This window comes from Oncorhynchus clarkii, chromosome 4 (assembly GCF_045791955.1).
Source record: "Oncorhynchus clarkii lewisi isolate Uvic-CL-2024 chromosome 4, UVic_Ocla_1.0, whole genome shotgun sequence".
Lineage (NCBI taxonomy): Eukaryota > Metazoa > Chordata > Actinopteri > Salmoniformes > Salmonidae > Oncorhynchus > Oncorhynchus clarkii.
The window spans coordinates 55,745,360-55,772,564 of record NC_092150.1 but is presented as its reverse complement, the minus strand read 5'-3'; the positions used below and the strand labels follow the sequence as shown (position 1 = coordinate 55,772,564).

General features: G+C 44.2%; 1 protein-coding gene across 1 annotated transcript; it reads right to left on the bottom strand.

Annotated features, from left to right (window-relative positions):
- Positions 1-15,194: 15,194 nt before the first annotated feature.
- Positions 15,195-23,159, bottom strand: LOC139408009 (uncharacterized; the record flags this gene model as incomplete). The annotated part of the gene is made up of 19 exons (XM_071151852.1): positions 15,195-15,274; positions 15,370-15,490; positions 15,599-15,737; positions 17,298-17,487; positions 17,967-18,097; positions 18,174-18,271; positions 18,476-18,645; positions 18,805-18,919; positions 19,235-19,437; positions 19,596-19,713; positions 20,578-20,786; positions 21,035-21,191; positions 21,354-21,571; positions 21,794-21,890; positions 22,011-22,172; positions 22,255-22,341; positions 22,490-22,633; positions 22,854-22,978; positions 23,054-23,159. Coding segments are annotated over 19 exons (2,670 nt in total), but the record flags the coding sequence as incomplete, so codon positions are not given.
- Between the last annotated feature and the right edge of the window lie 4,046 nt (positions 23,160-27,205).

The following is a 27,205-nucleotide window of genomic DNA, read 5'->3' as shown; positions in this document are numbered from 1 at the left end:
ATCCTGTGACAAACTAACCAGGGGAATGAAGTGTGTACATTTCCCATTGGCTTCTGACATTATGCCAAATATTTGACAACTTTCTCTTGCAATGTAAATCCCTTGCTACTTAAATTTCCAGGTGTTTTTAAAGGGGCACTGCACCTGTTGACTTTGCTTTTTTTGGGGGGGGGGCTTGCTCCTGCAGAATTGCTGGCAGAAGCCAAATCTGAGTTGGCTTGGTCGCTTGGCAAGTACACACCAGTCAAACCTTGCCTACAGCTGCTTCCTCCTACTCAAACCTGCAGGTTGAGTTCAGTTACTACAGCTGTATGAGATTCCGGAGGAAGCTTTGACTAGGTCAGTAGCGTAATGTAAATACAGTTGCTGAATTTTAAACCCTTTTTACCTACCTCTGGACCAGGTCTCTTAGAGAAAAAAAGGCAGCAGCAGGTTGGAACAATGAGACAAATCACAACTTTGAATTGGATGGAAAAGCATCCAACAAGTGCTCAGCATATGTGGAAACTCCTTCAAGACTGTTGGAAAAGCATTCCAGGTGAAGCTGGATGAGTGTGCAACGCTGTCAAGGCAAAGGGTGGCTACTTTGAAGAATCTCAAATATAAAATATATTTTGATTTGTTTACTTTCTTGGTTACTACATGATTCCACGTTATTTCATAGTTTCATATTTTCTACAATGTAGAAAATAGTCAAAATAAAGAAACCCTTGACACCTACTCATTCAAGTTTTGACTGGTACTGTATATATTTTTTTGATAACGAGAAAAGGAAAAAACAACTAAATTATAAAGACGTTCCTAATTTAACACATGGTGTGTGTATAGTGGAGTTTCACAATGGGAGCCAAAAATAAATTCAGAGTATAATTCATTAACAAAAGTATATCCCTCATCTGCACAAAATTGAAAGCTCTCACAACCCCTGCTTACAGACATACATTGGTTCTGGGATATGCAACCATTTCCTTACATAACGCCACACTCTCCCAAACACCAAAAACACACGCCACACCTATCACAATATATCCACACATACCCACATACTGTGCCTTCTGTCTATTGTAATTTTATTTCCATGTTGAATTTGTACTTTTGTGTTCCAATTAGTTATATTTGAAGATCGCTTTTCTATTTGTTATATTATTGCAATCCCTACCAGGGCTAGTAATTTTGTGTTCCATTCTATCCAAGATGGCTTAGCAGTCAGACGTCTTTGTCGTGTCCCTTGTATATATTGTTTTACATATTTTTCGTCGCATACCCTTTAAAATATTTTGCTAAACCTCAACATCTAAATACTCTCCTGCAACCCGCCTCACCCAATGTGGCGTGGATCTTTTTTTCCCTAAAGTATTTATATTTACTTCGGATCCGGAATCCCTCAACTGAAGCTAACCAGCTAACTACCAGCTATCAGTCAGCAAACCATTGCCAGCGGTCATCAGCTAACCTTCAGCTCGGAAAGCTCTCGTCAGGTCGAACAACGTGACTCTAACCAGAGCATAACGGACCTGTTATTTTTATCCCCGGATTCCTACCGCAAACTGAACATTTTCATCTGGATCTTCACAACTAGCTAACCGTAATCAAGGATGACTACTCCTGACTAGCGTTTCCATCCCAGAGCAAGCACCAATTAGCTTGAAGCTAGCCCGGCCAGGGCTCCTGTGCTACAATATCCGGACCCCTTCTACAGCCGGTACGGGGCATGGAACCCCGCAGATCCCCTACGACCGGAATACCGACATAATCTGCCCGAGGACTCCAACAGGCCCCTCAGGCGCGACGCCCGCTGAAGGCCCATTATGCTAACCAGCTAGGCCTGCTAGCTACCTAGAGCTACCTGGAACCCTACTAATTCCACGACTGGTCTATCGATGTCACCGCTCGAAGAGGCAAAAACAGACTTACCCCCATCGCGACGTCCCCCAAAGGCTAACTATCTAGCCCCTGCTATCTGCTTGCTTGCTAAGCCGGTCTGCTAACTGCTAGCTTGCCGGGCCCGGTCTGCTAACTGATAGCTTGCCTGCCCGGTCTGCTAACTGCTAGCCCGGTCTGCTAACTGCTAGCCCCTGCTAACTGCTTGCTAACCCGGCCTGCTAACTGCTAGCTTGCCCCGGTCTACTAACTGCTAGCTGCCTGCCCCGGCCTGCTAACTGCTAGCTTACCTGCCCGGGCTGTAACTGCTAGCCCATGCTAACTGCTTGCTTGCTAACCCGGCCTGCTAACTGCTAGCTTGTTTAGCCCCGGCCTACTAACTGTTAGCTTGTTAGCCTGCTAACTGTCTGAATCGCCGTGTCCCCAGCCAGCCCAACCACTCACTGGACCCATATGTTCACTTGGCTACGCATGCCTCTCTCTAATATCAATATGCCTTGTCCATTACTGTCCTGGTTAGTGATTACTGTCTTATTTCACTGTAGAGCCTCTAGCCCAGCTGAATATGCCTTAACCAACCATGTTGTTCCACCTCCTACATATGCGATGACATCACCTGGTTTAAACATCTCTAGAGACTATATCTCTCTCTTCATTACTCATTGCCTAGGTTAACCTCCAATGTTCTCACATCCTACCTTACCTTTGTCTGTACACGATGCCTTGAATCTATGCTATCGTGCCCAGAAACCTGCTCCTTTTACTCTCTGTTCTGAACGTGCTAGACGGCCAGTTCATATAGTCTTTAGCCGTACCCTTATCCTACTTCTCCTCTGTTCCTCTGCTGATGTGGAGGTTAATCCAGGTCCTGCAGTGCCTAGCTCCACTCTCGCCCCCAGGTGCTCTCATTTGATGACTTCTGTAAACGTAAAAGCCTTGGTTTCATGCATGTTAACATTAGAAGCCTACTCCCTAAGTTTGTTTTACTCACTGCTTTAGCACACTCTGCCAACCCAGATGTCTTAGCCGTGTCTGAATCCTGGCGTAGGAAAACCTCCAAAAACCCTGAAATCTCCATTGCTAACCATAACGTTTTCCGCCAAGATAGAACTGCCAAAGGGGGCGGTGTTGCAATCTACTGCAAAGATAGTAATACAGAACTCTGCAGGCTATCTAAGTCTGCACCCAAACAATTTGAGCTTCTACTTCTAGAAATTCACCTTTCCGGAAACAAGTCTCTCACTGTTGCCGCTTGCAATAGACCTCCCTCTGCCCCCAGCTGTGCCCTCGATACCATATGTGAATTGATTGCCCCCCATCTATCTTCTGAGCTCGTGCTACTAGGTGACCTAAACTGGGACATGCTTAACACCGCGGCCATCCTACAAACTAAGCTTGATGCCCTCAATCTAACACAAATGATCAATTAACCTACCAGGTACAACCCAAAATCAGTAAACACGGGCACCCTCATAGATGTCATCCTAACTAATTCACCCTCCAAATACACCTCTGCTGTTTTCAATCAAGATCTCAGCGATCACTGCCTCATTGCCTGCATCCGTAATGGGTCTGCGACCAAACGACCACCCCTCATCACTGTCAAACGCTCCCTGAAACACTTCTGTGAGCAGGCATTTCTAATCGACCTGGCCGGGGTCTCCTGGAATGACATTGACCTCATCCCGTCAGTAGATGATGCCTGGCTATTCGTTAAAAGTGCCTTCCTCACCATCTTAAATAAGCATGCCCCTCTCAAAAAAATGTAGAAATTAGGAATATATATAGTCCTTGGTTCACTCCACACCTGTCTGCCCTTGACCAGCACAAAAACATCCTGTGGCGTTCTGCATTAGCATCGAATAGCCCCCGTGATATGCAACTTTTCAGGGAAATTAGGAACAAATATACACAGGCAGTTAGAAAAGCTAAGGCAAGCTTTTTCAAACAGAAATTTGCATCCTGTAGTCCTAACTCAAACAAGTTCTGGGACACTGTGAAGTCCATGGAGAATAAGAGCACCTTCTCCCAGCTGCCCACTGCTCTGAGGCTAGGAAACACTGTCACCGATAAATCCACTATAATTGAGAATTTCAATAAGCATTTCTCTACGGCTGGCCATGCTTTTCACATGGCTACCCCCCATGTTCTGAAAGAGCTGCAAAATCTGGACCCCTACAAATCAGCCGGACTAGACAATCTGGACTCTCTCTTTCTAAAATTATCTGCCGAAATTGTTGCATCCCCTATTACTAGCCTGTTCAACCTCTCTTTCGTATCGTCTGAGATTCCCAAAGATTGGAAAGCTGCCGCGGTCATCCCCCTCTTCAAAGGGGGTGACACTCTAGACCCAAACTGCTACAGACCTATATCTATCCTACCCTGTCTTTCTAAGGTCTTCAAAAGCCAAGTTAACAAACAGATTACTGACCATTTCGAGTCCCACCATACCTTCTCCGCTATGCAATCTGGTTTCAAAGCTGGTCATGGGTGCACCTCAGCCACACTCAAGGTTCTAAACGAAATCATAACCGCCATTGATAAGAGACATTACTGTGCAGCCGTATTCATCGACCTGGCCAAGGCTTTCGACTCTGTCAATCACAACATTCTTATTGGCAGACTCGACAGCCTTGGTTTCTCAAATGATTGCCTCGCCTGGTTTACCAACTACTTCTCTGATAGAGTTCAGTGTGTCAAATCAGAGGGCCTGTTGTCCGGACCTTTGACAGTCTCTATGGGTGTGCCACAGGGTTCAATTCTCGGGCCGACTCTGTTTCTGTATACATCAATGATGTTGCTCTTGCTGCTGGTGATTCTCTGATCCACCTCTACACAAACGACACCATTCTGTATACTTCTGGCCCCTCCTTGGACACTGTGTTAACTAACCTCCAGACGAGCTTCAATGCCATACAACTCTCCTTCCGTGGCCTCCAACTGCTCTTAAACGCAAGTAAAACTAAATGCATGCTATTCAATCGATCACTGCCTGCAAATGCTCGCCCGTCCAGCATCACTACTCTGGACGGCTCTGACTTAGAATACGTGGACAACTACACATGCCTGGGTGTCTGGTTAGACAGTAAACTCTCCTTCCAGACTCCCATTAAGCATCTCCAATCCAAAATTAAATCTAGAATCGGCCTCCTATATCGCAACAAAGCTTCCTTCACTCATGCTGCCAAACATACCCTCGTAAAACTGACCATCCTACCGATCCTCGACTTCAGTGATGTCATCTATAAAATAGCCTCCAACACTCTACTCAACAAACTGGATGTAGTCTATCACAGTGCCATCCGTTTTGTCACCAAAGCCCTATACACTACCCACCATTGCGACCTGTACGCTCTCGTTGGTTGACCCTCGCTTCTTACTCGTCGTCAAACCCACTGGCTACAGGTTATCTACAAGTCTCTACTAGGTAAAGCCCCGCCTTAGCTCACTGGTCACTATAGCAGCACCCACTCGTAGCACGCGCTCCAGCAGGTATATCTCACTGGTCACCCCCAAAGCCAATTCCTCCTTTGGTCGTCTTTCCTTCCAGTTGTCTGCTGCCCATTACTGGAACGAATTTCAAAAATCTCTAAAGCTGGAGACTCACAACTCCCTCACTAGCTTTAAGCACCAGCTGTCAGAGCAGCTTACAGATCACTGCACCTGTACATAGCCCATCTGTAAACAGCCAATCTATCTACCTACCTCATCCCCATACTGGTATTTATTTATTTTGCTCCTCTGCTCCCCAGTATCTCTACCTGCACATTCATCTTCTGCCGATCTACCATTCCTGTGTTTAATTGATATATTGTATTTACATTTTCCACCATGGCCTATTTATTTCCTTAACTTATCTAATTTGCACTCACTGTATATAGACTTTTTGTTTTATTTTGTTCTACTGTATTATTGACTGTATGTTTTGTTTATTCCACGTGTAACTCTGTGTTGTTGTATATGTCGAATTGCTATGCTTTATCTTGGCCAGGTCTCAGTTGCAAATGAGAACTTGTTCTCAACTAGCCTACCTGGTTAAATAAAGGTGAAATAAAAATAAATAAATACATTCGTAATTATTTGTAATCTTTAGAGTAGTCTGTGTCTCTGAACATTTGGTTATCAATATACAGTTTATCGACTATGAAAGCTATGCGTTTCCCTTTCAATCTATTTTCCTTTCAATCTAAGACTGGATACAGAACTTTACGCCGTTCTGCAATTTCCTTCGGGAATTGATCGTTCATGCCTATTTTTGTGCCAGCAAGTCTTTTACCCACGATTTTAACCATTATTTTATCTTTAAAGAAAGCACATTTGGTAACGATACCTCTGCCCTCTTTGTCCGAAACGGTGTACATGTTCCAGTTGGATTTTGGACAGCTTCGAGTGGGATCTGAAACACTGTAAGGAGGAACTCCCTAACTACACATTTAGTAACTTCTTCTTTCTCTTGGATACCTGTAAGTACCAGATTTTCTCTCATGGATCTACTCTGTATGTCAAGTAAGGCTTCAGTAAGTCTAACTTACCAATATTGAATATTACGTTTTTATCTTGAGGTGATCTTATTTTTTACTCTAAGGGTAAGACTTTGCTTTTTACAACCGCGGAAAGAAGGGACATTTCGCCAGAGCATGTCAAAACAAACCTACCAAACAGAGGGCAGCTAGGGGAGGTTGGAAAACCAGACCTCCACCGAAAACAACCCAAGACAGTTGACACCCTTGGACAGTATTTAAAGATTTTTTTAAACCGCCGTGAGGAGCCGATGGTTTGTCTCTTCATCAATGAGCACTCTCGTCAATGTACCAGAGCACAGAATAACTGATGAATTTACGAATGCTCAACACTCGTTGAATATGGCCAATCTCAGTAAATGTCTGGGAAAAATAACATAATTAAATTGTTGCAAGCAGCACAGTTAGTCACCAAACACTTTGGATAATATGAAAAAAGCCTTACCAACTCTGCTAGGGTGAGGAAAGTGGTCAGAGTGAGGTGTTCTCTTATTTGTGTCTGGAAGTAACTAGCAATCTAGCCAACTTTAGCTAGTTAGCTTGGGTGCTTAACTGCGAAACACCCAAAGTCGTAAAATGTCTAAACTAGTCATTTATTATGCTTACAAGCTAGCAAGAGGCTGCATAGCAACATCAACTTCCTGTAAACATGTGAAGCTCAAACTGAAACGTTATGGTGTGTTTTACAGTATACTATAATTAACTAATAGTATGAAGTATACACTCATTCAGTATGTAGTACAAAATATATTAGTATGGGTATTCGAGCACAGCTTGGGTATGTGAGTATATTGATAAAATGTGTACGTATTTTTTGATGGCAGGTTTCAAAATGTATATTGCGGGGGTAGTGGAAAAATACCGAAGCATAGTGTGTGGGGCCGTTGGTCATTGGAAAAGTCAGTGTAGAGGCAATAGAGCTCGAAATTGGCTAAAATTACGTAAGAAAAGTAGTATGTTTAGTGGGGTAACGGGAAGAATCGGAAGCCGATTTTGGGGTTGGATAATAAAAAATAATGAACTGGATATTAGGTAACATTATTAGGTAACAGTTATTAATAAATAAAAAACTGGATATTAGGTAACATATTAAAATTGGCAGTATATATGGGCGAGAGCACGAATACTGTTTACAAATAGTCCAACTTTGTATCACGCCGCATTTAAACAATCGCTAAAGTGTTCAAATTTGTGGGTTCTGTGTTGATACAGTATGTGAATTTGTTATTGGCATAAAAAGACAAACTCATATGCCAGACATCACCACACTAGTATATTTGGTAGAGCGGGGTCACAAGGCATCATATGGGAAAGTACAACAAGGCGAGATCCAGATGCAGACACAGGAGGCAGATGGTTGGAGTCTTTCAATTTTTATTAATCCAATAAGGTAAGGCAAGAGAATGGTGATGGACAGAAAAAAGGTCAAAACCAGTTCAGAGTTCAAAAGGTACTAAAGGGCAGGCAGAATCAAGGTCAGGGCAGGCAGCATGATCAGGCAGGCGGGAAAGTAGTCCAGAGTCAGGCAGGGGTCAAAACCGGGAGGACTATCAAAAAGAGAATAACAAAAGGAGTACGGGAAAAACACACAGGTTGACTTGACGAACTGGCACAGAGAGACAAGAAACAGGGATAAATACACTGGGGAAAATAAGCGACACCTGGAGGGGGTGGAGACAATCACAAGAACCGGTGAAACAGATCAGGGCGTGACAAAGAGAACATATTTGGAAGTCACGAAGCACATTACACGTGATCGAGTAGGAACAATAGTGGAAGTGCATCTAAAATGTACTTGAAATAAACATCTGCATAAGAGTCTATTGTCCTGCTACTACTATAGGGCTACACCTGCTACAGTACTACAGTCAAAACCTGTTTTCTATCAAAACAAAGAATCACACTCTCCACACATGAAATCCCAGTAATTTATTAGGTATTTACCAACATTTGGGCATCACTGTGCCTTCTTCAGGTTAATGTCATGAATACTTGAGTCCACCCCCCCTTCCTTTTTCTCCTTTCCCCATGGGCAAGGTCTGTCTTCTGTGCGCTGCTCTGTGGCCCTTCCCATGACTCCTGCCTTGAAACTTGTGCACCTACCGCTATCTCAGTGGATAAAGCTGGAGCACAGCAAGGCAATCCCATTGTGCGCCACTCGGGAGTCATGACCAATATGACCATTATATATTGTCCTGCCAGAAATGTTGTTTGCAGAATTCACAGTCTGCTACGCTTGTGAAAAACAGGGGTAATAATATATCTGTGACAATATCTAATGTGTTTGAACCCCAGTGTCGTGACCTTAATGTGATGAGGCCCAAAGATGTCACAATGTCCTTTCTCTTAGTTGTCTGTTTCCTTGCACTCATTCTGTGAGAGTGGTCTTCCGAGGATGGCTAATCAGCCATGTGTAAGAAGGCCGTGTAGACAACCGGTGACTTGAAAAGAACAACCGGATGGTCCTGCTTGAATTCACCTTCCTAGATACAGCAATCAACCGTAGCATTGATTGTTAAGAGGTTCCTTTGTCTTCCTCAACCTCGTTTTGGGATCGTGACTAATCGTGGACCCTGGCTGCAGACTAGAGGACCGCGTGCTATGTAAATTCTTAACTCGCATGTTTTATACCCCAGGGTAGAAGGGGGCGTTCCTGTATTTATGAAACGCTCTCTGGATTCCTTGGGGCATAGCTAGTTACAAGGCAAGGTATTAGAATTTACTGTGATCTTGTTTAGACAACTAAAATCACAGTTCATTGTTACAAAAACATTCTCTTTGATCTGGATATTCCATCTTCATATTCCATCTATCATTGTTACCACCGTTTTTGCTGAATAAAATTGATGTCCTGTAGTTTTGGGCTGTGAACTCTTCCTAAGGCAGACAAACATTCCAGTCTCTCACGCTAGAGATGGCTGCTGCCTTATAACTTCCGATGGGCATGAGGTCATAACCCCCCATCAATCTCTCTGCTGGAGGGAGAGATTTCTGTAGAACTGTGTTCCACTGTAACCTGATCCTCGGTCATGAAACCAGGAAGAGAATGGGGATCACTAATAAATACGGTTGAAAATTAGCCGGTTGGCTAAAACCGGCACTTTTACTGAAACATTGATTAATGTCCACTGTCCTGTAAAAATAAAAAATAAAATAAAACAAATACTTCTGTAGGCCATTATTGTTAGTACTTCAGTCTTCCCTGTTTTCTCAGCGGCAGCTGTAAGTGGCGTTCTCGTCGCAACACTAAGACCATCGTCGAAACAAAGACGGTTCTGTGGAGTCCCTCGAAGGCTCCACACCACTCTCACTTTAGTGTCTTACCTAGAAAAGAGACACCGATGGCATTACCCGTATGGTTGATGAGGATCTCCATATTCCAAATGTACAGTCCATTAACTTCACCAGGGTAGGGGGCAGCATTCGGAATTTTGGATGAAAAGTGTGCCCAAATTAAACTGCCTGCTACTCAGGCCCAGAATATAGGATATGCCTATAATTAGTAGATTTGGATAGAAAACACTCTAAAGTTTCCAAAATGTTAAAATAATGTCTGTGAGTATAACAGAACTGATATGGCATGCGAAAACCCGAGGAAAATCCAACCAGGAAGTACTATTATTTTGAAAGGCTGTTTTTCCATTGAAAGCCTATCCACCATACAAAGACTTAGGACCCAGTTCACGAGCTCTGTGGCTTCCTCTACATGTGGCCGGTCTTTAGGCGTTGTTTCAGGCTTTAACTCTGAAAAATGAGGGAGAAACAGCACTTTTAATCAGAGGCCAGTGGAAATTTCCAAACATCAGCCATGCGCCTGATCGGGAACGCGCCTGATCGGGAACGCGCCTTTCTTGTTTCTGCTTTCCTATTGACGAAGCTTTTGTCCGGTTGAAATATTATTGATTATTTATGACAAAAACAACCGGAGGATGGATTTTGAACATTGTTTGGCATGTTTCTACTAACTTTAATTGTACTTTTTAAAAACTTTTCGTCTGGACTTAAGCATTCGGATTACTGGACAAAAAGCACAGACAAAAATATGTTTTTTGGTCATAAAGAGGGACATTATCGAACAAAACAAACATTTGTCTTACATGGAGAACTGGGAGTGCCACCAGATGAAGATCATCAAAGGTAAGTGATTAATTTTAATGCTATTTCTGACTTTTGTGACACTCTCCTTGGAAAATGGCTGTATGGGTTTCTGTGGACTAACATAATCGCAAAGTGTGATTTCGCCGTAAAGAATTTTTGAAATCTGACACAGCGGTTGCATTAAGCAGAAGTGTATCTTTATTCGTATGTTAAACACTTTTATCATTTATCAGTGTTTATGATGAGTATTTCTGTAATTTGGTGTGGCTCTTTGCACTTTCACCGGATGTTTGTTTGAGACAATGCATTTCTAAACATAAAGCGCCAATGTAAACTGAGATTTTTGGATATAAATATGAACTTTATCGAACAAAACATACATGTATTGTGTAACATGAAGTCCTATGAGTGCCACCTGATGAAGATAATCAAAGGTTAGTGATTCATTTCATCGCTATTTCTGACTTGTGAGCACTCTCCTTGGTTGGAAAATGGCTGTATGGTTTTCTGTGACTAGGTGCTGACCTAACATAATCGCATGGTGTGCTTTCGCAGTAAAGCGTTTTTGAAATCGGACACTGTGGTTGGATTTACAAGTAGTTTATCTTTAAAATGGTGGATAATACTTGTTTGTTTGAGGAATTTTAATTATGGGATTTCTGTTGTTTTGAATTTGGAGCCCTGCAATTTTACTGGCTGTTGTCGAGGTGGGACGCTAGTTTCAAAATTATACCAGAGAGGTTAACTTCTTGGTGACAGGGGGCAGTATTTTCACATCCGGATGAAATGCATGCCCAAATTCAACTGCCTGCTCCTCATCCCCAGAAGATAAGATATGCATATTATTAGTGGATTTGGATAGAAAACACTCTGAAGTTTCTAAAACTGTTTGAATCATGTCTGTGAGTATAACAGTGAGTGTTTTCTATCTTAATCTGACAATTATATGCATATTCTAGTTTCTAGGGCTGAGAAATAGGCCGTTTCAAATGGGTAATTTTTTTTGGACAAAAACTAAAATACTGCCCCCTACACGCAAAAGGTTAAGCATGTCCCAGTTTAGGTCACCTAGTAGCACGAGCTCAGAAGATAGATGGGGGGCAATCAATTCACATATGGTATCGAGGGCACAGCTGGGGGCAGAGGGAGGTCTATTGCAAGCGGCAACAGTGAGAGACTTGTTTCCGGAAAGGTGAATTTCTAGAAGTAGAAGCTCAAATTGTTTGGGTGCAGACTTAGATAGCCTGCAGAGTTCTGTATTACTATCTTTGCAGTAGATTGCAACACCGCCCCCTTTGGCAGTTCTATCTTGGCGGAAAACGTTATAGTTAGCAATGGAGATTTCAGGGTTTTTGGAGGTTTTCCTACGCCAGGATTCAGACACGGCTAAGACATCTGGGTTGGCAGAGTGTGCTAAAGCAGTGAGTAAAACAAACTTAGGGAGTAGGCTTCTAATGTTAACATGCATGAAACCAAGGCTTTTACGTTTACAGAAGTCATCAAATGAGAGCACCTGGGGGCGAGAGTGGAGCTAGGCACTGCAGGACCTGGATTAACCTCCACATCAGCAGAGGAACAGAGGAGAAGTAGGATAAGGGTACGGCTAAAGACTATATGAACTGGCCGTCTAGCACGTTCAGAACAGAGAGTAAAAGGAGCAGGTTTCTGGGCACGATAGCATAGATTCAAGGCATCGTGTACAGACAAAGGTAAGGTAGGATGTGAGAACATTGGAGGTTAACCTAGGCAATGAGTAATGAAGAGAGAGATATAGTCTCTAGAGATGTTTAAACCAGGTGATGTCATCGCATATGTAGGAGGTGGAACAACATGGTTGGTTAAGGCATATTCAGCTGGGCTAGAGGCTCTACAGTGAAATAAGACAGTAATCACTAACCAGGACAGTAATGGACAAGGCATATTGATATTAGAGAGAGGCATGCGTAGCCAAGTGAACATATGGGTCCAGTGAGTGGTTGGGCTGGCTGGGGACACGGCGATTCAGACAGTTAGCAGGCTAACAAGCTAACAGTTAGTAGGCCGGGGCTAAACAAGCTAGCAGTTAGCAGGCCGGGTTAGCAAGCAAGCAGTTAGCATGGGCTAGCAGTTACAGCCCGGGCAGGTAAGCTAGCAGTTAGCAGGCCGGGGCAGGCAGCTAGCAGTTAGTAGACCGGGGCAAGCTAGCAGTTAGCAGGCCGGGTTAGCAAGCAGTTAGCAGGGGCTAGCAGTTAGCAGACCGGGCTAGCAGTTAGCAGACCGGGCAGGCAAGCTATCAGTTAGCAGACCGGGCCCGGCAAGCTAGCAGTTAGCAGACCGGCTTAGCAAGCAAGCAGATAGCAGGGGCTAGATAGTTAGCCTTTGGGGGACGTCGCGATGGGGGTAAGTCTGTTTTTGCCTCTTCGAGCGGTGACATCGATAGACCAGTCGTGGAATTAGTAGGGTTCCAGGTAGCTCTAGGTAGCTAGCAGGCCTAGCTGGTTAGCATAATGGGCCTTCAGCGGGCGTCGCGCCTGAGGGGCCTGTTGGAGTCCTCGGGCAGATTATGTCGGTATTCCGGTCGTAGCGGATCTGCGGGGTTCCATGCCCCGTACCGGCTGTAGAAGGGGTCCGGATATTGTAGCACAGGAGCCCTGGCCGGGCTAGCTTCAAGCTAATTGGTGCTTGCTCTGGGATGGAAACGCTAGTCAGGAGTAGTCATCCTTGACTACGGTTAGCTAGTTGTGAAGATCCAGATGAAAATGTTCAGTTTGCGGTAGGAATCCGGGGATAAAAATAACAGGTCCGTTATGCTCTGGTTAGAGTCACGTTGTTCGACCTGACGAGAGCTTTCCGAGCTGAAGGTTAGCTGATGACCGCTGGCAATGGTTTGCTGACTGATAGCTGGTAGTTAGCTGGTTAGCTTCAGTTGAGGGATTCCGGATCCGAAGTAAATATAAATACTTTAGGGAAAAAAAGATCCACGCCACATTGGGTGAGGCGGGTTGCAGGAGAGTATTTAGATGTTGAGGTTTAGCAAAATATTTTAAAGGGTATGCGACGAAAAATATGTAAAACAATATATACAAGGGACACGACAAAGACGTCTGACTGCTAAGCCATCTTGGATAGAATGGAACACAAAATGACTAGCCCTGGTAGGGATTGCAATAATATAACAAATAGAAAAGCGATCTTCAAATATAACTAATTGGAACACAAAAGTACAAATTCAACATGGAAATAAAATTACAGTAGACAGAAGGCACAGTATGTGGGTATGTGTGGATATATTGTGATAGGTGTGGCGTGTGTTTTTGGTGTTTGGGAGAGTGTGGCGTTATGTAAGGAAATGGTTGCATATCCCAGAACCAATGTATGTCTGTAAGCAGGGGTTGTGAGAGCTTTCAATTTTGTGCAGATGAGGGATATACTTTTGTTAATGAATTATACTCTGAATTTATTTTTGGCTCCCATTGTGAAACTCCACTATACACACCATGTGTTAAATTAGGAACGTCTTTATAATTTAGTTGTTTTTCCTTTTCTCGTTATCAAAAAAATATATACAGTACCAGTCAAAACTTGAATGAGTAGGTGTCAAGGGTTTCTTTATTTTGACTATTTTCTACATTGTAGAAAATATGAAACTGTGGAATCATGTAGTAACCAAGAAAGTAAACAAATCAAAATATATTTTATATTTGAGATTCTTCAAAGTAGCCACCCTTTGCCTTGACAGCGTTGCACACTCATCCAGCTTCACCTGGAATGCTTTTCCAACAGTCTTGAAGGAGTTTCCACATATGCTGAGCACTTGTTGGATGCTGTTCCAACCTGCTGCCGCCTTTTTTTCTCTAAGAGACCTGGTCCAGAGGTAGGTAAAAGGGTTTAAAATTCAGCAACTGTATTTACATTACGCTACTGACCTAGTCAAAGCTTCCTCCGGAATCTCATACAGCTGTAGTAACTGAACTCAACCTGCAGGTTTGAGTAGGAGGAAGCAGCTGTAGGCAAGGTTTGACTGGTGTGTACTTGCCAAGCGACCAAGCCAACTCAGATTTGGCTTCTGCCAGCAATTCTGCAGGAGCAAGCCCCCCCCCCCCCAAAAAAGCAAAGTCAACAGGTGCAGTGCCCCTTTAAAAACACCTGGAAATTTAAGTAGCAAGGGATTTACATTGCAAGAGAAAGTTGTCAAATATTTGGCATAATGTCAGAAGCCAATGGGAAATGTACACACTTCATTCCCCTGGTTAGTTTGTCACAGGATGCATTGGCAATGTGAAAGGGGCAACCCTCCTACTTCCAGTGGGAATACTGTTATGCACCACTGAGACAAAGCCTTAGAGTGCATGGGAGAAGGCCTGTACCTGGGTCACCAAGACTGTCAAGTCTTAGTTATTAGAATATTTAGGTATTGTGTCAGTGTTAGCACTGGTCCTGAAATGTTGGAAAGAGTTGAACCAGTGTTAAAATGTTAATACAATTGTATTACTTTATTGAAAAATAGCTTCACTGCCATGACCAAGTGTCAGTGTTCCAACAACTTCTGTTGAGGGGGCACACCATTTGTCAAGTTATCCCTGGACTAGCTAGCTCATTACTCAGCACCACGTTAGAGTTTGAAAGAAATTAGTTCTGAAGGTGCTGACTAAACCAATCGGAATTTATTTAAAATTGTACAATGAAGCATAAACAAATAAATGGAACACTTATTTTCTAAACAAAGTTGGATGAGTCAGACAGAATAATAGGTCCAGATGAGATCCAATGCTGGCTGATGTCTGCAGCTCTGCGACCTAGAACAAGATCATACAAAGGGTCAGGAGGACAGGACGAAGTTCATACTAATGTGGTACTAATGTGGGGGGGGGGGATTGACTTATGAACATACCTCTTCTTGAGCCAGTTGGTTTGAGAGGCTTTGCGTTTCTAAGGGGGCTTGCACACTGGCCAGAGCAGATGCCATCAGGTTTGGTGGTGTCGCAGAGGTCTGCATCACAATGAACAAAGATCTATGGAGAGGAGTCAGCGTTTATATATATCTATATCTAGATTTTTTTTATGACTCAAGCTAGCGTCACAAAGAACGTAGGCCCTTCAGATCAACTGGTCTAAATTACTTGTTCTTTCAGGACTGTCTCATCCGTGGTGAAGGTGAACATCTTGACTGAGAAGCGTTTGACGTGAGCGGGTATATGAACCCTGGCGTCTGCAACAACTGGATGGTAGACTATGTAGCGGTCATCAAGATTCTCACAACTGAGGGCAGAAAGAGAATACATTTGCTTTAAATGTTAGGCAACAGAACACCAATTTCTTGGTTAAGTTCAAGTAGTCTCTCCCTGTTTGGTGTGTAGTGACTGACCCTGGGTTCTAATCATGTTTAGCCTGGCTACCCATCCACATCACTCCAGCCATAGGCCATCCCCCACAATGAATGGAGATTGATATAGCAGCAAGAATTCAGGGTGAGTTGTCAGGTTCATATAAAAACAAAAGAAATGTCCTCACTGTCAACTGCATTTATTTTCAGCAAAACTAACATGTAAATATTTGTATGAACATAAGATTCAACAACCGAGACAAACTGAACAAGTTCCACAGACATGCGACTAACAGAAATGGAGTAGCGTGTCCTTAAAGCCGATCCAACAGGTCCCAGACGTTCTCAATGGGATCCGTCCTCGTTGCTGGCAATGGCAGAACTGGCATTCCTGTCTTGCAGGAAATCACGCACAGAACGAGCAGTATGGCATTGTCATGTCAGGGTACCACATGAGGGAAGAGGATGTCTTCCCTGTAATACACAGCGTTGACGTCATTGTAGGCAATCTCAGTCTGATGATGCTGTGACACACCGCCCCAGACCATGACGGACCCTCCACCGTCAAATCTATCCCGCTCCAGAGTACGGTCCTCAGTGTAATGCTCATTCCGGTGACAAACGCAAATCTGACCATCACCCCTGGTGAGACAAAACCGCGACTCGGCAGTGAAGAGCACCCTTTGCCAGACCTCTTATCCAGCGATGGTGGGTTTGCGCCTATAGGCGACGTTGTTGCCGGTGATGTCTGGTGAGGACCTGCCTTACAGACGTACAAGCCCTCAGTCCAGCCTCTCTCAGCCTCCTGCGAACACTGATGGAGGGATTGTGCTTTCTTGGTGTAACTCGGGCAGTGGTTGCCATCCTGTCCCGCAGGTGTGATGGTCGGATGTACTAATCCTGTGCAGGTGTTACACGTGGTCTGCCACTGCGAGGACGTTCAGCTGTCTGTCCTGTAGCGCCGTCTTAGGCATCTCACAGTACGGATGTCGCAATTTATTGCCCTGGCCATGTTTGCAGTCCTCATGCCTCCTTGCAGCACGCCTAAGGCACGTTCACGCAGATGAGCAGGGACCCTGGGAATCTTTCTTTTGGTGTTTTTCCAGAGTCAGTAGAAAGGCCTCTAGTGGCCAACATTTTCATAATGGTCACCTTAATTGTCTAACATTTGTAAGCGTCTTAACCCTTCCACTGGTGCATGTTCACTAATTGTTTAGGGTTCAATGAACAAGCAGGGGAAAGTGTTTAAACCCTTTGCAATGACGATCTGTGAAGTTATTTGGATTTTTACAAATTCTTTGAAAGACAGGGTCCTGAAAATGGGACGTTTACTTTTTTTGCCCAGTGTGCAGACAAGCAAACTCGTGGCAACAAGAAATTAAGACAAGTAGACCCTTAATGTTTAAATCCTAGTAACTGCAACCCTAGTCATGTCACTTGGTTATCCTGCCCAAGACAAGTCTCAAAGTTTGTATATCAAAAGTCATGCTAGCTACCGGTCCACAATGAGGTCCCAGCTAGGTAGAGCGGTCCTGTCATCATGTAGAGTTGCCCAGCAGTTCTCCAAGACCAGTGCAATCCGAGGGTCAGTAGACCGCATCAGCTCCACTTCAAAATACAGAGGCTGTTGCAAGTACTTCACCACTGGGTAGTCCTCAGTTTGGTAGAATAAGTCATAAGACACCTCTGAAAACAGATAAATAGAATTGTCACATGAGCCAAGAGGTGTAGACCTTACAAATACTTAAAATGCAGTTTTAAAAATAACTACAAAATAAATAAAAGTACCAAATAATTCAAGAGCAGCAGTAAAATAGCAGCTAGACTATAAACCGGTACAGAGTCAATGTACAGGGGCACCGGTTAGTTGATGTAATATGTACAAGTAGGTAGAGTTATTAAAGTGGGGGGGGGTGCAAAAAGTCAGGGTAGCCATGTGATTAGATGTAAAAATATTTTTGATAATTCATTAACATCACTTTCAGGGAATGGGGAAACTGTTAACAGCTTCTACCCCCCCCCAGCCATAAGATTTATTAAGACATTATGGTTGGAAAAATTGAGCCTACTTAAGTTTAGGTTTAAGGTAAAAATGTAACCTCAACATTCAGTGAATAGAACACCCATATTGGGACGGGGTTGCACCCAAACTAGTCTAGTTTTACCCTGGGCTAGTCTCATTTGGACCACTAGTTGTCCCACTCCAGGATCAGCCTTGGGGTCGCTGTTCCTTGGCCTAGTACGGAATGCCATGGTCTCAGTGTCGTTGACCAGGTAGTAGCAGGAGACTGTGTGCCTGAAAGAAGCAGTCAAACCAGTGAGGGATATGCATATGACTGAGGGGTGGTCACAACATAGTGGCACATTCTTACCGATAGTCTGGATTGATTAGACCTTTCCTACTTTGATGTTTGCCCATGCTGTGGTGCATGGCGATTTCATTCTCGTACACCATGACATTGTCGAAGAACTACAAAGAGAGGGGAGGCCTATTAGAGCTGCAAACTTATCAGTACATGTACAGTACAGAAAGGTAAAGTCTAGACAACTGGGCCTGTGTCAGCGCAGGAGTGCTAACATAGGTGCAAATACCCCCTGCAATTCAAAACTGGGTCACAGCTCAGCAATCCTAATCTGAGACACTTCACAACTATGGGCCCAGAAACAGTCTCACTGTTCTGGTGGTGCCACAGGAGTTGAGGTTGAAGGAGAAGAAGGCAAAGCGGTCATTGCTGAAGACCGGTTTACATGACTGGTCACTCAAGGTCAGGTATTTGGGGTTTAGGTTGCGAACAGATTCCACCTTCACTGCCAGTGCAGTCACTGTGCCATTGGGGTAGCACTCTGAAATAAAAGCAAAGTGTTCAACAAAGCAAGTGTAGAAAAGGTAGTGCACCCTTACTCAAGTCAACATGCTGTTCTTGTAATATTTAAAATCAGCTCTTAAGCTTTCCAATAGTCTTAGTCAAGTATAAAGCATTTGACTTAAAATTGAAAACAAACCAGTCATGGTCAAGGGGAAGTAGCAGGCAAGCGAGAGGTCGTTGAGTTGCCACATGTTAGGGGTCTCCAAGAGCAACAAGTCTACTCTGGCTCTGATAGAGTCAGACTGCACCGCCTTAAAAAAAATAAAAAAATCATTCAGGGGTAGGCAAGTACGATTTAGCAGCTGGACAAGATTAAACTGATGGTCAGGAACAGTCACTGCTAATTGGCCCCAAGTAAGCTAAACTTCAAAACATGTTACATTAAGACAACGTGGAAATGTACAAATCCGGAAACGGGGGCAAAAGTCTGACAACCCCTGGCTTATTAGGTAGTTCAATAAAAAGTTAGCTGATCCACATGCGTCACCATTGTTACACAAGTTTGGCTTGCAAGGGTAGTGTAGTGGTATTAGAGCTACAAGTAAACATGAGCAGACACCTCATACCTCAAAAACTGTATCAGGAGCGGTGTACGGCACTACGATACTGACGTGAGTGTTGTTGTCAGTGAGACTATACAGCTCAGTGTCTAGCTCCCTCCATGAACCAGCATGAAGCATCATGATCTGGAAGTTATCCCCTTGGCTCCCATATTTGACAGAAATGTAGAAATTGTCCTGGTCACAGAATCCAGTGGTCGTGGGAAGAACTAAAGGGGTAAAGCTTAAATTCAGTTCTGTCATGACAAATAATCTAATCCTTTAGTTGATCTGAAGCACCTGGCTGGGTGCATGTAATATGATGCCCAACATCCTTGAGTCATTCTACTGAAGGGAGCTAGAGGAGATTTAACCCAAGTGGCCTTACCAACATCTTCCAGGGAGGCCTCCAGCTCTGCAGGGTGGGGGAATGGGATTTGTTCAGGCAGGATGAGCAGACCGAAGACCAGAGGGAGGAAGTAGACAGTTGTCAAGGGATTAGGGTTCTGCAGATTGTGGAAAAAAAAAAATTACATGTTGGTAGTGTTCTGCATGTCAGGTCTGCACAACGCATCACCGGGGGCAAACTACCTGCCCTCCAGGACACCTACACCACCCGATGTCACAGGAAAGCCATAAAGATCATCAAGGACAACAACCACCCGAGCCACTGCCTGTTCACCCCGCTATCATCCAGAAGGCGAGGTCAGTACAGGTGCATCAAAGCTGGGACCGAGAGACTGAAAAACAGCTTCTTGCAAGGCCATCAGACTGTTAAACAGCCACCACTAACATTGAGTGGCTGCTGCCAACACACTGACTCAACTCCAGCCACTTTAATAATGGGAATTGATGTCAAATATATCACTAGCCACTTTAAACAATGCTACTTAATATAATGTTTACATACATTATTTATCTCATGTATATACTGTACTCTATATCATCTACTGCATCTTTATGTGATACATGCATCACTAGCCACTTTGTTTACATACTCATCTCATATGTATATACTGTACTCGATAGCATCTACTGCATCTTGCCTATGCTGCTCTGTACCATCACTCATTAATATATCTTTATGTACATATTCTTTATCCCTTTACACTTGTGTGTATAAGGTAGTAGTTTTGGAATTGTTAGCTAGATTACTCGTTGGTTATTACTGCATTGTCGGAACTAGAAGCACAAGCATTTTGCTACACTCGCATTAACATCTGCTAACCATGTGTATGTGACAAATAAAATTGGATTTTTATCTGTTCAAGTACTCTAAACTGAAAATCCCAAAATGTTACTTTATGAGACTTATACTGGCATAAATATATTTACCACATTCTACAATCGATTTGACCAAATGGACTTACATGTTTCAGGACAACTTCATCCGAGAAGGGCACTTGTAGCGAGAAGGTCTTTGAGCTGTTGGCGAAGCGGTGCTCCTGAAAGTCAAAGCCTCTGGCATTGCACTCCGTGACAGTCAGCACCCCAGTAGTGAAAGTAATGTTCAGCAGCGACACATCATGGAGGAAGGTCCCTAAGAGGACGTTGAACACCTTCTGCTCAGGAACTCTGTCTAGAAGACAACGGGTAGAGGCCAACATGGGTTAAACAGCTAAGTTTAATGGGGTGTGTTAATGCACAAAACATTGCAGAGAGTAATAGAATTAGAGCCAACATGCCATATTCTACATCAGTGTCGTTTTTGTATTAGGGACCAGCAAGCTATGACTTCCTACTTGGGCCAGCACCTGTTTAGACTAGACATTGGGAAGCAGTTTAGCACTATACAGCCTGCCTTTACTACAAGTGAAGCAGACTTACTTTCAGTAACATGTGGAGGTCTGGGCATCAGAGGGGTAGTGATGGGAAAGAGGACTTTATATCGCGTGTCAGCCTGTGTGTCTTCTGCCCTCCACAGCAACTCAAGCATGGGTTCAACAGTGTAGGTTATGTGGTATGAATAATCTGGGGCGTGACTCTGCACTCAGAATGAAGTAATTACAAATCAGGTAAATAATGTCATCTTAAGAGGGTTGTGTTCAGTGGGCACCAAACAGATGAAAAGGGACTAGTCCAAAATGCTAATTAACCATTGCAAATTATTAGTTGTGTCGTAATGAAAATGTAAGTCATGTCAGACCTTGTAGTAGCCATCAGGTGACCCCACAGGAAGCTCAATGACAACATGAGACTCTGTGATTGACAGCTTGTAGCGTCTGATGGCCATCATGGTTTTGTCCAACCTCTGGCCATCGATGCCCATGTGAGTCTCCAGGATCTTGAAGGCGCTAGAGATCAGCGGGGGGATGCGGCGAGGCACGTACCAGGTGATCACCTCATCAGTGAAGACCAAGCCACCTGCAGAGGAAGAAAATGAGCAGTTCCATAGGCACATTGATTAGTGATCCTAAATGCTAAGTTGCCCCAGCTCAGTGGCGAACCTGCCAATCCAGGGAGTTCACCAATCAGCTTAGTCAGGTGTGATACGTGAAGCTGGGACAAAACCCCTATGCTACAGCAGTACTCCAAGCAGGAATGAAAACATAGTGAGAGTCCCATTTAAACAGCATATACACATACCTGTAGGACAGGCAGCAGCTGCAACTATGATGGCCAGCCTGTGAACCTGCTTGTAGTAAGTGGACACACTGAAGACCTCCATGGGAACACCTGCCACCTGGGGAGAGAAGGAAAATTATCCTCCTACATGACAGGCATATTCTAGTCAATAAATGTCTGCCATGCTAACAGGGAATTGATACACCAGGATGCAGAAGATGCTTGGGCAGAGGCTCACTTCTTCAGCGTAGGTCTCCGGCATGTTGTAGGGGCTTCGCAACACCAGTCTTGTTGGGGTAGTCATTGCACCGTAGCCAGCTCGGTGAGCATCCTTCAGCACCATGACCTTCGAGTCAGGGGTGTGAAATGTCATCTTCCAGATGCTGTTTGGCGCAACGGCCTGTCAAGGGAAAATAGCAACTCAGTTCAGACAAGTCATTCTTGCCAGCTGTATAAAAACTAAATCTATTCATGAGACATACGTCAGGGATGGCATCCTGCCAGGTCTCTTGAACTTTCTGGCCATCCATGGTGACTGGGACTTCTGGAGTGACCATGAGGGTTGACACCTAAGGGACAGAGCAAGTCTTCAAAGCGTGCTCAGTAAATTCTAAACCCAACCATTGCCTGCCAGCACCCCCCAGGATCCAAATGTACTGTAAAGCCATGTATTGATATGGCCACCTGAAAATCTAGGGATGATCAGGATTGCCTCACCTCCATGTAGTTCCTGTCACAGAGAATTTCCCGGGACGCCCAGCGGGAGTAGCTGCATGTCTCGGTCACGTCATGCTGGACCTTCTTTGACAGGCCATCGCCATACATTTGGAATCGCAGGCCAAGGTTAAATGTCTCATCCGCCTATGGAACAAATTTAGTACTGGGTCAAGTTCATTATGCACTAAACATTTACTGGCTGAAACAGGGGTTGAATACCTAGAACGCTGGTAGTGCTGCAAGAGCTTTTGACATTTTCCCTAAATGAATACGCATTAGTGATTCAAGGAGTTAAAACAGACACCAGATCAAGAAACCCCCTCAAGTTGTCATTTGTGAACTTCAATGTCCCTTTAAGATTTACCTGGTTGTCAACATAACAGCCCAACAAGGACACAAATACTTTTGTATTCCCCCAAGGGTCAGAGTCCATGCTGTATCCACACTGGGCAGCCAAGGTGGGCGACAACGGTATAATGTCAGTGCCATCTGAAAGCACAGTGGTGGATAAGAGCAGAGCAGATTTGAGTGTAACGTTCACATAAACATGGAGAATCTACTCACTGATGGCAGCAATTTCTAGCTGGCTCCCCACAGCCAGAGCTTCGTCCAATGTTAGCCTCATGATATTCCAAAGGCACTCAGACCTCAAACCACCATCTGTTTGGAGAGAAGGTGCCAGTAAGTCATATTGATCAGTGTTACGTAGGTACAGATGCAGTACAGGCAAAAATTATACAACTTAGATCTTTTGGGGTAGCAGTCAGATATGTTCTGTCTTGTCCCGTGTCTCATTTTTTCTTCGCATATATTTTGAATCTCAATCTACAGACTGAACATGCTCTCCTGCAACCCATCTCACCCAATGTGGTATGGATCTAATATTTTTTTTATACTTGAGAACTGGAACCCCGTTCAGAAGCTAGCCAGCTAACGGCTAGTAGTCAGTTAGCCACTGCTAGCGGTCATCACCATTGACTCAGACATCACTCGATATCAAACCAGAGCATATCAGACTGCTTTTTCTCTACTACATCTACGGATTCCTACTGCAAGCTCTGAACTTTTACTCTGGATCATCACAGCTAGCTAGCTGCTATCCGAGTGGCTACTCCTGGCTAACGTCTGTCCTGAAGCAAGCGACACTTAGCCTCGAGCTAGGCCCCATCTCCTGGCTAGCCGAAGAGATCCAGACAATTCCTGGGGTTCAATAAATTTTGCCAATTGACTTGGACCATTTGCTGCCGACACGGAACGCCGCCGATCCATCACGACTGGTCTGCCGATGTAACCGGCCGAGGGGGTTACTTCAGACTCTCCCGTTGCGACATCCGAGGCCCATCTGCTAGCTGTCTGAAATTGCCATGCCTCCAGGTCACCTAGTTACTCACTGGACCCTACGATCACTCTGCTACACATACCTCTCCCTATTTTCAAGATGGCTTGTCTTCTGCTGTTTTGGTTAGTCTTATTTCACTGGAGAGCCTCCAGCCCTGCTCAATATGCCTTAGCTAGCCCTTTTGTTCCACCCCCCACACATGCAGTGACCTCACCTGGCTTAAAAGGAGCATCTAGAGACAAAACCTCTCATCGTCACTCAATGACTAGGCTTACCTCCACTGTACTCGCATCCTACCACACCCTTGTCGGTACATTATGCCTTGAATCTATTCTACCACACCTAGAAATCTGCTCCTTTTACTCTGTTCCGAAAGCACTAGACGACCAGTTCTTTTGGCCTTCAGCCATAATTTTATCCTACTCCTCCTGTGATGTAGAGGTTAACCAAGAAGGCCCTGCAGCTCCCAGCATCACTCCCATGCCCCAGGCGCTCTCATTGGTTGACTTCTGTAACCGTAAAAGCATTGTTTCATGCATGTTAACTTTAGAAGCCTCAAGTTGATTTATTCACTGCTTTAGCACACTCCGCCAACCCGTATGTCCTAGCCGTTTCTGAATCCTGGCTTAGGAAGGCCACCAATGACCATCCCTAACTATAGCATTTCCGACAAGATAGAACTGCCAAAGGGAGCAGAGTTGCAATCTACTACAGAGCTAGCGTGACAGAACTATGCAGGCTATCCAGGTCTGTGCCCAAACAAGTCAAGCTTCTACTTTAAAAAAAAACACCTTTCCAGAAACAAGTTTCTCACTGCTTGTTAGACCTCCTTCAGCCCAAAGCTGGTCCCTGGACACCTTATGTGAATTGATCACACCACATCTATCTTCAGAGTTTGTCCGGTTAGGTGACCTTAGCTGGGACTTGCTTAACATCCCAGCCATCCTACAATCTAAGCTAGATGCCCTCAATCTCACAAATTATCAATGAACCTACCTACAAGTACAACCCCAAACCCGTGAACACGGGAACACTCTTAGATATAAACCTTACCAACTTGCCCTCTAAATACACCTCTGCTGTCTTCAACCAAGATCTCAGTGATCACTGCCTTATTGCCCGTAGTGGGTCCACGGTCAAACAAAAACCCCTCACTGTCAAACACTCCCTAAAACACTTCAGCGAGCAGGCCTTTCTAATTGACCTGGCCCGGGTATCCTGGAAGGATATTGACCTCATCCCGTCAGTGGAGGATGCCTGGGTGCTCTTCAAAAGTGCTTTCCTCACCATCTTAAATAAGCATGCCCCATTCTAAAAATGTAGAACTAAGACCCGATAGAACCCTTAGTTCACCCCAGACTTAACTGGGGGGGCTAGCGTCGCATAGCCCCCGCGATATGCAACTTTTCAGGGAAGTCAGGAACCAATTTACTCAGTCGGTTAGAAACGGTAAGGCTAGCTTTTTCAAACAAAAATGTGCTTCTTGTAGTACTCTCCAAAAAGATCTGGGACACTAAGGTCAATGGAGAATAAGAGCACCTCCTCCCAGCTGCCCACTGCACTGAGGATAGGAAACACTCCACTGAAAGCTACGATTATTGATAATTTCAATATGCATTTTTCACAGCTGGCCATTCTTTCCACCTGGCAACCCCTACCCCGGCCAACACCTCAGCACCCTGCCCAAACCCCCACCCACTTCTCCTTCACCCAAAACCAGACAGCCAATATTATGAAAGAGCTGCAAATCAGCTGGGCAAAACAATATGGACCTCAAATTATCTGCCAAAATTTTTGCAGCCCCTATTCAACCTCCTTGGTATCGTATGAGATCCCCAAAGTTTGGAACGCTGCCACGGTCATCCCCCTCTTAAAAGGTGGAGACACTCGACCAAAACTGTTATAGACCTATATCCATCCGGTCCTGCCTTTCGAAAAAATTAATAAATAAAAAGCCAAGTTAACAAACAGATCACCAACCATTTCAAATCCCACAGTCCCTTCACTATGCAAACTGGTTTCCAAGCTGGTCATGGGTGCACCTCAGCCATGCTCAAGGTCCTAAACGATATCATAACCGCCATCAAATAAAGACAATACTGTGCGGCCGTATTCATCAACCTGGCCAAGAATTTCAACTCTGTCAATCACCGCATTCTTATTGGCAGACTCAATAGCTCTCAAATGACTGCCTCACCAACTACTTCTCAGATAGAGTTAAGTGTGTCAAATCTGAGGGCCTGTTGTCCGGACCTCTGGCAGTCTCTATGGGGATTTCACAGGGTTCAGTTCAGGACAACTATTTTTTTCTGTATATAGCAATGATATCGCTCTTGCTGCTGGTGATTCTCTAATCCACCTCTACGCCGATGGCACCATTCTGTATACTTCTGGCCCTTCTTTGGACACTGTGCTAACAAACCTCCAAACAAGCTTCAACGCCATACAACACTCCTTCCGTGGCATCCAACTGCTTTTAAAATGCGAGTAAAACTAATTGCATGCTCTTCAACAGATTTCTGCTCGCACCTTCACGCCCGAATAGCATCACTACTCTGGACAGTTCTGACCTAGAATATGTGGACAACTACCTAGGTGTCAGGTTAGACTACTCTCCTTCCAGACTCACATTAAGCAACTCCAATCCAAAGTTAAATCTAGAATCAGATTCCTATTTCACAACAATGCCTCCTTCACTCATGCCACCAAACATACCCTCATAAAACTGAATATCCTTCCAGTCCTTGACTTCAGCGACATCATTTACAAAATAACCTCCAACACTACTCAGCAAATTGGACGCAGTCTATCACAGTGCCACCGGTTTTGTCACAAAAGCCCCATACACACTACCCACCACTGCAACCTGTACGCTCTTGTTGGCTGACTATCCTTCCAATCCTTGACTGGAACAAATCGTAAAAATCTCTGAAGCTGGAGTCTTACAGCTCCCTCTAACTTTAAGTATCAGTTGTCAGAGCAGCTTACCAATCAATGTACACAGCCAATCTGTAAACAGCACACCCAACTACCTCACCCTCATTACTTACCCTCTTGCACCCCAGTATCTCTACTTGCACATCTATCGTGCCAGTGTTATTCATGCTAAATTGTAATTACTTCACCTCTATGGCCGATTTATTGCCTACCTCCCTACATTTGCAAAATAAATATATACATATATTTTTCTATTGTGTTATTGACTGTACATTTGTTTATGTACAACTGTTGTTGTCGCAGTTCTAAATGAGAACTTGTTCTCAACTGGCCTACCTGGTTAAATAAAAAATAAATTAGGTAGCACTAACCTGGATGTGAACTGGGCTTGGAACTAGGACTCTGGAACAGACCAGAGACTGCAACAGCTAGCAAAATCC